Here is a 12,500-nt window from a genome sequence, read left to right on the forward strand (position 1 = left end):
GTATGTATGTATATATGTATGTATGTATATATGTATATATATATATATATATATAAATATATATATATATACATATCATATCTACATATCTACATATCTACATATCTACATATCTACATATCTACATATCTACATATCTACATATCTACATATCTACATATCTACATATCTACATATCTATATATCTATACATATACATTTATATATATGTATATAAATGTATATGTATAAATATATCACATATATATATATATATATATATGTGATATATTTATACATATACATTTATATACATATATATAAATATGTGTATCATATATATTTATTCTTTGTATTGTTTTGATGCTAATGTATTGGTTAGTATTTCATAATATAGTATACTAAATATCAGTTTTGAATGTATATTGTTTTTTTTTATATAGATATTTCATAAGGCTTGACATTTAATATTGGTATTAAGTTTGTAATTTATTTTTTAGGTCCACTTTGCTCATTGACAATGGACCATTCTTTGTACTTGACTAAAATATAAATAACTAAAAAATATACCAAAATGTTTTTGTGCCACAGGCAACATTCATCCGTGAGGTTATGATGCCAGGAGAGTGGGACGTCTGCATCACCTCATACGAAATGTGTATCCGTGAGAAGTCTGTCTTCAAGAAGTTCAACTGGAGGTAAGTTAGTTTATTATCAGGAAGGGGAATTAGGGTAGAATTTCATATTGTAATATTTAATTTTTTCATAAAATGATAAATACACTGTATATTTAATTTATTTAGAGGAAGATGTTTATAGTTCCATGATGATGTAATGAATTGTGGTATGCATAAAGTGAGATAGGTCAGTTTCTTTATGATGTTCTATAATGTTTTATAAGTACATCAATGTAGTCTGTGACACCAAGAAACATGACTGACAACCTTGCTTTTCAGATACATGGTGATTGACGAGGCTCACCGTATCAAGAACGAAAAGAGCAAGCTCTCTGAAATTGTGCGTGAGTTCCGTACCACCAACCGTCTCCTCTTGACTGGCACACCGCTGCAGAATAACCTTCACGAACTCTGGGCTCTGCTCAACTTCTTGCTGCCAGAGGTCTTCAGCTCTTCAGAGGCAAGGAATTTTGAGGATTTTTTTTTTTATCAGGAAGAATACATTTTGAATGAATTGATGTGAATTTCTCATATTTTCTGACAAACTGTTTAATCCGTTATGTTTTCCTCAGGACTTTGATGCCTGGTTCAACACAAACAGCTGTCTCGGCGATACTTCCCTGGTTGAACGTCTTCACGCTGTCCTGCGCCCCTTCTTGCTGCGTAGGTTGAAGTCTGACGTGGAGAAGAGGTTGCTGCCCAAGAAGGAGACAAAGGTGTATATACAGCTCTCCAAGATGCAGCGTGAATGGTGGGTATTAGTCAGCGAATAATGTTTTGTGGTTGGCCAAATTATTTTGGTTGTATTTCTTGTGAATTGAATACTTTTTTGATTAACGCAGTTGCACCAGTACTCGCAGTGTAAATGGAGGCTGCTGACTGACAGATAGCTACTTAGTCCAAAACAGAGGAGTAAAAGAATATATACAAATATATATTAATTTGATTACAGGTACACCAAGATCCTGATGAAAGATATTGATATTGTGAATGGTGCTGGACGCACAGAGAAGATGCGACTGCAGAATATTCTCATGCAGTTGCGTAAATGTTGCAACCACGTGTATCTCTTTGATGGTGCTGAACCTGGCCCACCTTACACCACTGATTATCATCTGGTAAGCTAAAAGGCTATCCTGTATATTTTGTGATTTCTTTTGTGTGAACAAGACAAGAGATTCATGTTAAATATTATGACCTTATACTTGATGTAGCATTTGTTTATGCACTGAAAGATTTAAATGTTTCCTTCTCCCATCCAAAACAGGTGGAGAATTCAGGTAAGATGATCGTTCTGGACAAGTTGTTGCCCAAGCTCCTGGAGATGGGTTCTCGTGTGCTCCTCTTCTCGCAAATGACGCGTATGCTGGACATTCTGGAGGACTACTGTGTGTGGCGCAAATACATGTACTGCCGCATTGATGGTCAGACCTCCCACGAAGACAGGCAGCGGCAGATTGACGAGTTCAATGAGCCCGATTCGTAAGTTGAAGCAGTGCATTTTTTCTCTGTATTTACATATTTAAAGTAATTAGAAATGGCTTTGGTCAGTAAGAAATTTACTATTGGAAGAAGCAGCTTTGGAAAATGAGCAAATCAGAAGTGGGAACTAGACCATTGTTCAATCTTATGATGCAATTTACTCTGCAATTCAAAATTTTGCTAACAGAAAGAAGTTCGTCTTCATGCTGTCAACTCGCGCTGGTGGTCTCGGTATCAACTTGGCCACAGCTGATATTGTCATCTTGTACGATTCTGATTGGAATCCGCAGATGGACTTGCAGGTTTGTATAGATTTGTTTATTTTCATGTTTTGTAAAGACCCTCTTACTAATTAATTTTTATGAATTCATGCGATGATTATTATTTGATTGGTTTTATTTTAAAAATGTTCATTATTATTACTTTATTATTACCTATTTATCAATTCCTTTATAACTCTCCTTCCCTCGCAGGCCATGGACAGAGCCCATCGTATTGGCCAGAAAAAGCAGGTGAAGGTGTTCAGGTTCATCCAGGAGAACTCCATGGAAGAGAAGCTGGTGGAACGCGCCGAAGTGAAGCTCCGTCTTGACAAGATGGTCATCCAGCAAGGTAAGAAGGTTGGAGAGCTCTGGAGAGGGCAAAGGTCAAGATGTAGGTTGCAAGACTGAAGGATTGTGATGAATGGTCATGCTGTTTATATATGTAAATATGTACACCTTTTTTTTTTTTTTTTATAAAGAAAATGAATTGGATTGTGATGAATTGGATGAAATTCACAGTAAATGAGAGGTAGATATAGGAGAAAAGGAGAGAAAAGGGACTGTGTGATAAATTGGATCAATTCACAGTAAAGGAGTGGTAGATAGAGGAGAAAGGAAGAGTAAAAGGAGAGACAGTGTTTTTTTGTGTGTGCCTATGTTTGTATGCATGCACATGTTTATATGTGGATGTCTATGTGTCGGCATTAGTGTCATTGATATCTCTGCCCTCACAGGTCGCTTGATGGACAACAAATCCAATGCTCTTGCCAAGGATGAAATGTTGGCCATGATTCGTCACGGTGCCAACGAAGTGTTCAAGGGGAAGGACGATGAGTTCACCGACGAGGACATTGATGTCATCCTCGGCAGGGGAGAAGAGAAGGTGAGATTGGCCGTGTAGTTGGATTGTTTTTTTTTTTGAGAATTTTTGCACGTCCTTTGGGTAAAATCAGGTCTGAGCAGTGATGCAGACATTATTATCGAGGGGTTTCATAATTTCATCCCAGAATAAAGAGCATTTATTGAAGTTATATGTTGGATTAGGATATGATGGTGAGACACGAATCCTCATGATTTACGGTAATGAGACCAAGTGCCGATCCAGCAACTACGTCTTAGCTTTGTGGAACATTGCTGGATGGATGGGTTTACTAATTCTAACTTCTCTGTCTCTCTTCGAAACAAATTAGACGGAGGAGCTTAACAAGAAGCTGGAGTCTATGGGAGAGTCATCGCTCCGACAGTTCACTTTGGACGTTCCCACCAACTCTGTCTATCAGTTTGAGGGTGAAGACTACAGGTAATGAGAGTGACTCTTGGTTGTCTTGTGTATGTTTGTTACACATACACATGCAAGTACACTTACACTTACACTTACTCTTACTCTTATTCTTACTCTTACTCTTACTCTTACTCTTACACTTACACTTACACTTACACTTACACTTACACTTACACATACACATACACATACACATACACATACACATACACATACACATACACATACACATACACATACACATACACATACACATACACATACACATACACATACACATACACATACACATACACATACACTTACACTTACACTTACACTTACACTTACACTTACACCTATCCCTACACACAAATATATATACAAATGCAAATACATACAGCATATATAAATACTGTACAGTAGACTGAGTTTCTTATACGGATAAAGATATATATGCATGATGAAGCATACAAATGCACATTCAAAAGCCTATAAATAAAAATGCTTTTATGCATCAAGCATACATTTAACAAGAGAGAAAGAGAAAAGAAACTCAACGTGTTCTCTCTTTCAGGAACAAGCAGAAGGCCATCGTTGGGATGTGGATCGAACCCCCCAAGAGAGAGCGGAAGGCCAACTATGCAGTGGACGCCTATTTCAGGGAAGCGCTGCGCGTATCAGAGCCTAAGGCCCCTAAGGTATGTCTAGAGCAGTTTTATTTATTTATTTTTTGTTTTATATTAAAGAGCAGTGAAAAAGGTGGAAAATGATTGAGGTTTGTGAAGGTAGGAGGGATGGAGGTGGAGGTGGAGGAAGATAGAAGGTGGAAGATGGAAGGTGGAAGGTGGAGGAAGTTGGAAAATGGAAGGTGGAAGGTGGAAGGTGGAGGTGGAGGAGAGTGGAAGGTGGAGGTGGAGGAGAGTGGAAGGTGGAGGTGAAGGAGGGTGGAAGGTGGGGGTGAAGGAGGGTGGAAGGTGGAAGGTGGAGGTGGAGGTGGAGGAGGAGGAGGGTGGAAGGTGGGGGTGAAGGAGGGTGGAAGGTGGAAGATGGAGGTGGAGGAAGGTGGAAGGTGGAAATGAAGGAGGTTGGAAGGTGGAGGTGGAGGAGGGTGGAAGGTGGAGGAGGGTGGAAGGTGGAAGTGAAGGAGGTTGGAAGGTGAAGGTGGAAGTGGAGGAGGGTGGAAGGTGGAGGTGAAGGAGGTTGGAAGGTGGAGGTGGAGGTGGAGGTGGAGGTGGAAGTGGAGGAGGGTGGAAGGTGGAGGTGGAGGAGGGTGGAAGATGGAGGAGAATGGAAGGTGGAGGTGAAGGAGGGTGGAAGGTGGAAGGTGGTAGGTGGAAGGTGGAAGGTGAAGGTGAAGGAGTAGGTGGAGGAGGGTGGAAGGAGGAGGGTGGAAGGAGGAGGGTGGAAAGAGAAGGGAAGGAAGGAGGGAGGAAGGAGGAAGGAGGAAGGAGGAGGTGAAGGAGTAGGAGTAGGAGTAGGATCAAGGAATAAGGAGGTGTAGGAGAAGGAGGAGGAGGGAGGTGTAGTAGAGGGAGGAAGGAGATAGAGGAGTAGTAAGAGGAAGGAGGTTGGTGGAGGAATAGGAGGAGCTGGGGATGGAAGGGCAAATAGACTGGAGGCTGGAGTAAGGGGTGATTGAGGAGGAAGAGGAAGAGGAAGAGGAAGAGGAGATGGACCAAGGAGTACAAAAGGTTTGAAATGGGTTTGAAGACCTGTCTGGAATTCAATTAGTATGTCCACCTGACATAGAAGTCAACATATACTGATTTTTGGTACGTCGATGCCTTATTTTGCTTTATTTCTTATTGTTGTCTCTTCTGTATTTCAAACTTTATTTTTTTTAAAGGTGACTATACTTTTGTTTGTTGATTTATATGTACTTCAGTCTTCTCTATAGTAAAAATATGACAACTCTTAAGGGTTGCTGTGTGTTAACAAGATATATATTTTTTGGTATTTTTAAATGTATTTAACATCAAACTTTTGTGTAAGTTTAGGAATACCAAAGTGTTATTTTATCTGTATGAATTTATTACATGTATCCAGTTAGTAGATGTCGATACCGAGCACACAGTATTGTATGGGGTGAGGTATTTTGTAAACACTCATTTTGCAAAGATACTTGCAGATATTACTTACCACCCAGTTATAGAATATAGTAGATTATCCTTATGGTAGATCAACATCAATTAAGAAAAATATGCAACCATTGTTATACGCTTTCTTTTAGATGAAAAGTTAAGGGAGAAGGAACATAGTTGCTTTGAACCAATACCATTTAACCCATTGATGCTGGTTGAGTACATGTTCAGCAAGGATTGAGTCAGTAGGTCTTCCTCATTTCACCTGGTTATTCCACTTTGAAGTTTTTGGAAAACAAAAATCATTACTGTTACTATTGTTATTAACATTACAGTGATATTAATAATGATGATGATGATGACGACGATAATGTGAATAGTGAAAATAGAGATAAACCATAAAAAAAAAAAAGTAAACAGGTGAGGTGTCAGGTAAGGCCACTAGTTAACTCCATGGTGACTAAATATAAATAAAACCATCCATTTGAGGGTAAAAAAAAAAAGTGGTTATTGCATATACCTGAGATTAATGGGTTGATTTAGTTATATGCATTACATATTTACTTCTGTGAGATATCTACAATTTTTGAAGTATGTAACACTTTGGATTTCTTTATTTTTATTTTCAGATAAAAAATGTTATGAAGAATATATGATCTTATGGCCCTATGAGTTGTTGTTCATTTGTTTCTTTGTTTTGCAAGATATTTATGTGTTCATAGAGTTAATTCATAGATAAATACAATATAGACAGTTTATTAACCTTTTTTTCAGTCACAGTGTTCAGGGAAAAAAGATAGTATGAAAAAATTATGATTGCTGTTAGCGTAGTTCCCATAGATATTAAGATCATTAGAATTCCTGCTTTATGTGCTCTTTTGTCAAGACTTTCATTGTCATTGTTGTGGTACTTGTCTCTTGTGTATTTCGTTATGGATGTTGTTGTCATTGTCAGTCTTTGTCAGAGTCATTTTCATTGTTATTTTCATTATCATTTTCATTGTCATTTTCATTGTCATTTTCATTATCATTGTCATTTTCACTGTCATTACCATTGTCTTTATGATTGTTATTGCTGTTTTTGTCAGGATGATGATATTGGTATTATAGGTAATATTTAAGTCATTATCATTCTACTGTCATTCTTTTAGTTTATCTTGAATAGATATTTTATACAGATAGGAAAAGAATGACCATATCACAAATATATTGGCTTAGCACATGCTTACCCCTGTTTAGTCTCTCCAAATCAAGAGTGAAAAAAAAAGAAAAAAAGAGGCAAACAAAGTAAAAACAGATGTTCAATTTAGGTTATGATCTGGATGTCTTACTGCTAAGAAAAATTATATATAAACATATATACTCTTCCAGCACACCAGTCTTCTACATTTTGTGTTTTTTCCTTGTATTGTAACAATTCTGTAAATTTCCTCTTCAGCCCAACTGGAGAGGTGTAAGTAGGCCATACGAGCTCTTGTGTTCCTAGCTACCGTGTTTGCTTACCTTGTTTCCCGCTTCTAGAGCATGTTTCGGGCTTGGGTGTCCACTGATTAGGGACCACAGGGAAGGCCGATGATGTTATGGATTTCACTGATTTGTCGGCAGGTTTTCATTTTTGTTTTTTTTTCTCCGTCTCTCAATGCAGTCATGGTTATAGGATGGTTATACATTTTCTTTTTGTTTGTGTAGGTATGTTATCTCTCTTTATTTGTTTATTTTTATTTATTTTTATTGTTTTTTTTTATATAATGCAGGTTAAAAAGTGTAGTATATTATGTCAGGTGTGTTTATTTGCCGTGTTTCTGGAGTGCGTATTAGAAGAAGCACTCTTCTTACAGATGCTTACAGATTGAGTACATGTAACAGATACTGTTTTGACATTAGTTTTTTTTCTCACTTTAGGATTATTTTGCACATGTTATGGGAGTTACTTTAGGGAGGATTTAGATATTAAGGAATGTGGGTATCAGTTAGGTACTTCTTGTATTTATTTTTTCCAATTTTTACGTAACAAAAGGTTTATATTTTTTTTCTTCCTCATCTTGATTTGAAATGGATTTGAAGAGAAGATAAATTTTATTATGGAAAATTAAAATTAAAGGATTATAAGGAGTTTGCATTTAGAAGAATAGGGAATGTTTTTTTATATACAATGAGACACATTATTGTTGTAACTTGTTTGTGAAAGGTATGTAGGAATTTTCTTCAAGTATTAGTGTTGGTAAATATAGTTTGAATAGATAGTTTTATGTAATACAAACGTAAGAGCTAAACAGCATATCACAATATTTACTTACAGTTGATCATATTGTTTGTATACCGTATCAGTATTTGCTTTGATTGTCAAATAGCACCTGTGCAGGAGTGTTAGAAGAAGAGTTGATATTACATTGAGATTATTTCTTAGGGATAATCCTTCCCTGTGCCCTGACTGTCACTCAAGGAGGGGCAAAAGACCCCTTAAACAATCTTATTTTCCCAATTGTTTGGCTAAAAAGACGTTTAGCAGATCCATAGCTTGTAGACTTTGTGCTGGGTTTGTTTATTTTTATTTGTTTTTTTATTTATATATATCTATATATATTTTTTTTTCTACATAACTAACCTGACATGCTCTTGTTATTTGGTCCCCCTCTTTTAATGCCCTTTTTGTCACAATGCTGGGATAGCCTATGATTTATATTTGTGTAAAGTTTGACTAAAACCTCTTAGACCTTAGATTTGGTGCACCGAGAAGTGAGACGTTTGTTTTCTGAGAGTGGTATGTTTACAGCTGGTTTCATGTCTGATTAAAAAGATACGAGATGATTAAGTAATATTTTAGTGGCGGCTGTGGTCTGCATACTTATAAGACCTAACCAGTGTTGTTTGCCTTTTGATTAATTACATTTTCTCTAATGTTGTACATCACTTTTATTTCAGTGTTGAGAGGAATGGTTGAGAAACAAACATAACTTATAAACCATCTTCCTCTTGTTTTTTTTTTTTTCTTGTTTTTTTGTGTTTCCTTTTTTGGTTGCTCAGTTGTGTAGGTGAGAAAAGTAATCTAGAACAGATGTATGTAGGTTGTTCCTCTGTAACAATAATAACCTATTTTAGAAAGTTCTAAGGTATACAGGAAGTATTTCTCTATCAGATTTTGTTGTAATTAAAATACTCATGATAATAGTGAAGATCGTTCACCATTCAGTTTGTGCCTATATTGCTCTGTTACCCAGCATAAAAAGAATATTAAGAGGAGTAAGTAAGATTGAGTTGACCTGGGTCCAGATCTCTTATCTATTAAGTTATATGTAAATTATAAATTAGCTTAATTCATAGTTAGTGATTAATGTGATTGTCAAAGTCGACGATCAGCTCACCTCTGGCCCCTTATGATAGAGAGAATTGAGAATGGTGGCTGTCATCCTTCTGTTTCTCCATCGCTTGAAGGAAATGTTAAGAAAATATAAAAACCTCTTTTTCCACAGGCACCAAGACCCCCTAAGCAGCCGGTAGTCCAAGATTTCCAGTTCTTCCCCCCCAGGCTCTTCGAGCTCCTGGATAAGGAGATCTATTATTACCGCAAGACTGTCAGCTACAAGGTTAGTATGCTGGGCTATATCTGTTTTGGTTGGGGGGATTGTTGTTGATGTTTGGGTCATAATTTGGTGTTTATATCCTTTGTGTGGTAAAGGCTTTCAGTTCTTGCCAGTTGTTGAATTTTTTATTTTTTTTTTTATTTTTTTTTTTATTTATTTTATTTTTTTTAATTTTTTTTTTTTTGTCTGTTTATTTCCTGTCTGTGTTTCAAAGCCGTGCTTCGTAGAGTGACAAAGCCATTAATATTAATAAAGCATCTAATAACTTCGGTTTTTGTTGTTGTCTCCTTCGCTATAGGTGCCCAAGAATCCCGAATTTATGGCAGATGCAGCCCGCATTCAGAAGGAGGAACAGAAGAAGATCGACGAAGCGGAGCCAGTGACCGAAGAGGAGATGGAGGAGAGGGACCAGCTCCTGACCCAGGGTTTCCTCAACTGGAGCAAGCGAGACTTCAACCAGTTCATTAAGGCTAATGAGAAGTTTGGCCGTGACGATATCGAAAATATTGCCAAGGTAAGCACTGATGGTTATTAGTTTTTAATTTTATTTTATATAAAAAAGAAAAAAAAGATAGATTGTAACCAGTTATAAATATGGATAAATATTGTATTACCTTTCCTTCCTTTATACCTTGAGGTCCACCTCATATTCCTCATAACTAGAATGATAATTTCCATCTCTTACATTATTATACAATATCTTATTTTCACACAGTTCTTGTTCTAAGAGCTGGACATGCCTTTATTCTCCTATCTCTTTTCCGTACTCCTAACAGGAAGTGGAGGGAAAGACCCCAGAGGAAGTAATGGAATACTCCGCTGTGTTCTGGGAGCGCTGCTCTGAGCTCCAGGACTGTGACCGCATCCTGGCGCAGATCGAGAGAGGAGAAGCCAAGATTCAGAGGAGAGCGTCTATCAAGAAGGCTTTGGATGCTAAGGTTCGGATGCTTGTGTAAATGTACTGTGGTAATGTGAACTGAATATGTATCTGTTTAGATAGATGTATGTGTAGTTATTTTTTATGGTCTTTTTTATTTTTATTGTTGTTGTATTTTTGAATCCAGGAGTAAGTATTGTGTGATTGAAGTAGCAAGTCTTCTTCAAAACAGAAAATTAAGGCAAACACTTTGGTCTTTCTTACAGATGGCACGATACAGAGCACCATTCCATCAGCTGCGAATTTCTTACGGAACAAACAAGGGCAAAAATTATACAGAGGAGGAAGACCGATTCCTTGTTTGTATGCTTCACAAGCTTGGGTTTGATAAAGAAAATGTTTATGAGGAGTTAAGAGCAGCTGTTAGGTAAGAGAATTGAAGAATGTATATTTTGAATTTAGTGTGTGAGTGAAAGAGTGTGCGTGTGCTTATGTGCGCGTATATGTTTGCTTCATGATTGATCAACTAAAATACCTAAGACATTCAGTCCAGCCAAGATGTTATGCCTGCTTTAACCACCAACCTCCTCCCAACAGGTCAGCCCCACAGTTCCGCTTCGACTGGTTCATCAAGAGCCGAACGGCGCTCGAGCTGCAACGTCGGTGCAACACGCTCATCACCCTGATCGAGCGCGAGAACCAAGAGCTGGAGGAGAAGGAGCGAGCAGAGAGGAAGAAGGGCAGACCGAAGGGGCTCTACGTGAAGTCTGGGAAGAGGGGCATCGGCACGCAGGACGGCAGAGGGAGGAGAAAGAAGAAGGTGGCGGAGTGAGGGGGGCAAGGGGCAAGGGGGAAGAGGGAGAGGGGTCGAGGGAAGTGCTTTTTTTTATATTTATTTAATGTAATTTTTTGGAGGGCGGGGAGGGGGTTTCGAGGGTAAATGTTTATGCTCGTAGAGATTTAAGAATTTTTTTTTATACTAAAATTGAAAAGAAAAGACTAAAAATAAAAATGACATAGATACTCTCTCGTACTGGAATATATTTGTTGTGAGTGGATTACCTTAGGCAGGAATGGAGGACCTTTTTGTTTACAGTTGTAAACAAAAATAATGAAGTTTGAATTCAGCAGACTTACAGTGATAGGCGTATAGGTGCATCATTCCTCAAGCATTACAGAAGAAAGGAATATGTATTTTCCTACATTTGTGAATGTATCTTTCTCAGAAAAGTAATGTTATCCAAATACTTGGGTATGGCTGTATATCTTATCTTCAAAGAAATTTTGTCATTCAGACTTTAGTGACCGGTAACTAATATATTAATTAGTTTTTGATGTTATCATGTAGTAATGTAGTATCTGATTTTAAGTAGATGGAAACTGAGGGCCGGCCATTCACGATTCAGAAAAGGGAAGTAGCAAGTGTAATCGAATGTCGTCATTACCTGCTGAGATGGATCACAAATTTTTATTGTATTATTTGTTTCTGCCTTCATCTGTGATCTCAGGAAAAGGTTTATAGCAGATCCAAAGACTGGGACCTCAAATTCAGTTGATATTATGTTGGTAACAAAATGGCAATCCTATAACTCAGCGGCAACCATGAATTGTGAGGTGCTTCGGTACTCAAACTGGTTGTTCCTCTTGGGATAAGGAGAGCATTACATTCCAAACACTGGTACACATTAGACAAAGGTTACACTTAAAAAAAAAAAACATGTGCTTTTAAATGCTCTTAAAATTTCAAGTCTCCGTGTTGGCAGTTTAGGGGCAAAACATTTTTTTTTTTTTTTTTTAAGGCAGGTAAAAATATACTACGCACAATGACATATATCATAGAGATGGATGAGGTCGGTGTACATGTCCACAATTTTATTCATTTAACATTTAGTATTTTCGTCATTTTGTAATAAAAGAAGAATGAGATTTTGTTTTTTTATTTTACCCTTTGTTGGATTGTGAGATGGTAGTATAACACTTGCTTGATAATAACTAAATAGTGAACCAATAATAAATAACCTAAGACCCGCTGATGTTATACACCTGATGCCGTAATTAAATATTTGCATAATAAGTATCCATAGTCTATGTCTTTCTCTTTTTTAAGCAGTGGTGGTAGCTTATCATAGGTGACTTAAAAGGTCTTAGACATAACTTATTTTGAGCACAACTTGAAAGAAGTGTTTCCAGTAGCATGATAAAAATATGTGGTTATCAGGTTGGATTCTTAAAGATATGTAAACACTTAATATTTTGAGAAACACTTCGTATTATAATATATATATCGGTGATTGTT

The 12,500-nt window shown here is 37.1% G+C and overlaps 1 protein-coding gene across 2 annotated transcripts in view; it reads left to right on the forward strand.

Moving 5' to 3' along the window:
* The window catches only part of Iswi (nucleosome-remodeling ATPase imitation SWI), a 27,150-nt gene extending 15,020 nt beyond the window's left edge, over positions 1–12,130 (forward strand). For both annotated transcript variants that reach the window (XM_043015200.2, XM_043015201.2), the window contains 15 exons: positions 571–677; positions 936–1,116; positions 1,229–1,407; positions 1,609–1,774; positions 1,924–2,138; positions 2,326–2,440; positions 2,612–2,750; positions 3,136–3,284; positions 3,592–3,701; positions 4,240–4,363; positions 9,217–9,330; positions 9,626–9,841; positions 10,104–10,265; positions 10,471–10,631; positions 10,802–12,130. In XM_043015200.2, the coding sequence (XP_042871134.1) occupies positions 571–677; positions 936–1,116; positions 1,229–1,407; positions 1,609–1,774; positions 1,924–2,138; positions 2,326–2,440; positions 2,612–2,750; positions 3,136–3,284; positions 3,592–3,701; positions 4,240–4,363; positions 9,217–9,330; positions 9,626–9,841; positions 10,104–10,265; positions 10,471–10,631; positions 10,802–11,036 (2,373 nt within the window). In that variant the 3' untranslated portion in view covers positions 11,037–12,130. The remainder of the gene's footprint in view (positions 1–570; positions 678–935; positions 1,117–1,228; positions 1,408–1,608; positions 1,775–1,923; positions 2,139–2,325; positions 2,441–2,611; positions 2,751–3,135; positions 3,285–3,591; positions 3,702–4,239; positions 4,364–9,216; positions 9,331–9,625; positions 9,842–10,103; positions 10,266–10,470; positions 10,632–10,801) is intronic.
* Positions 12,131–12,500: the final 370 nt, after the last annotated feature.

The sequence above is a fragment of the Penaeus japonicus genome, unplaced genomic scaffold (genome assembly GCF_977035675.1).
Source record: "Penaeus japonicus unplaced genomic scaffold, GWHDUDI00000001_assembly GWHDUDI00000007, whole genome shotgun sequence".
NCBI classification, from domain to species: Eukaryota; Metazoa; Arthropoda; class Malacostraca; order Decapoda; family Penaeidae; genus Penaeus; species Penaeus japonicus.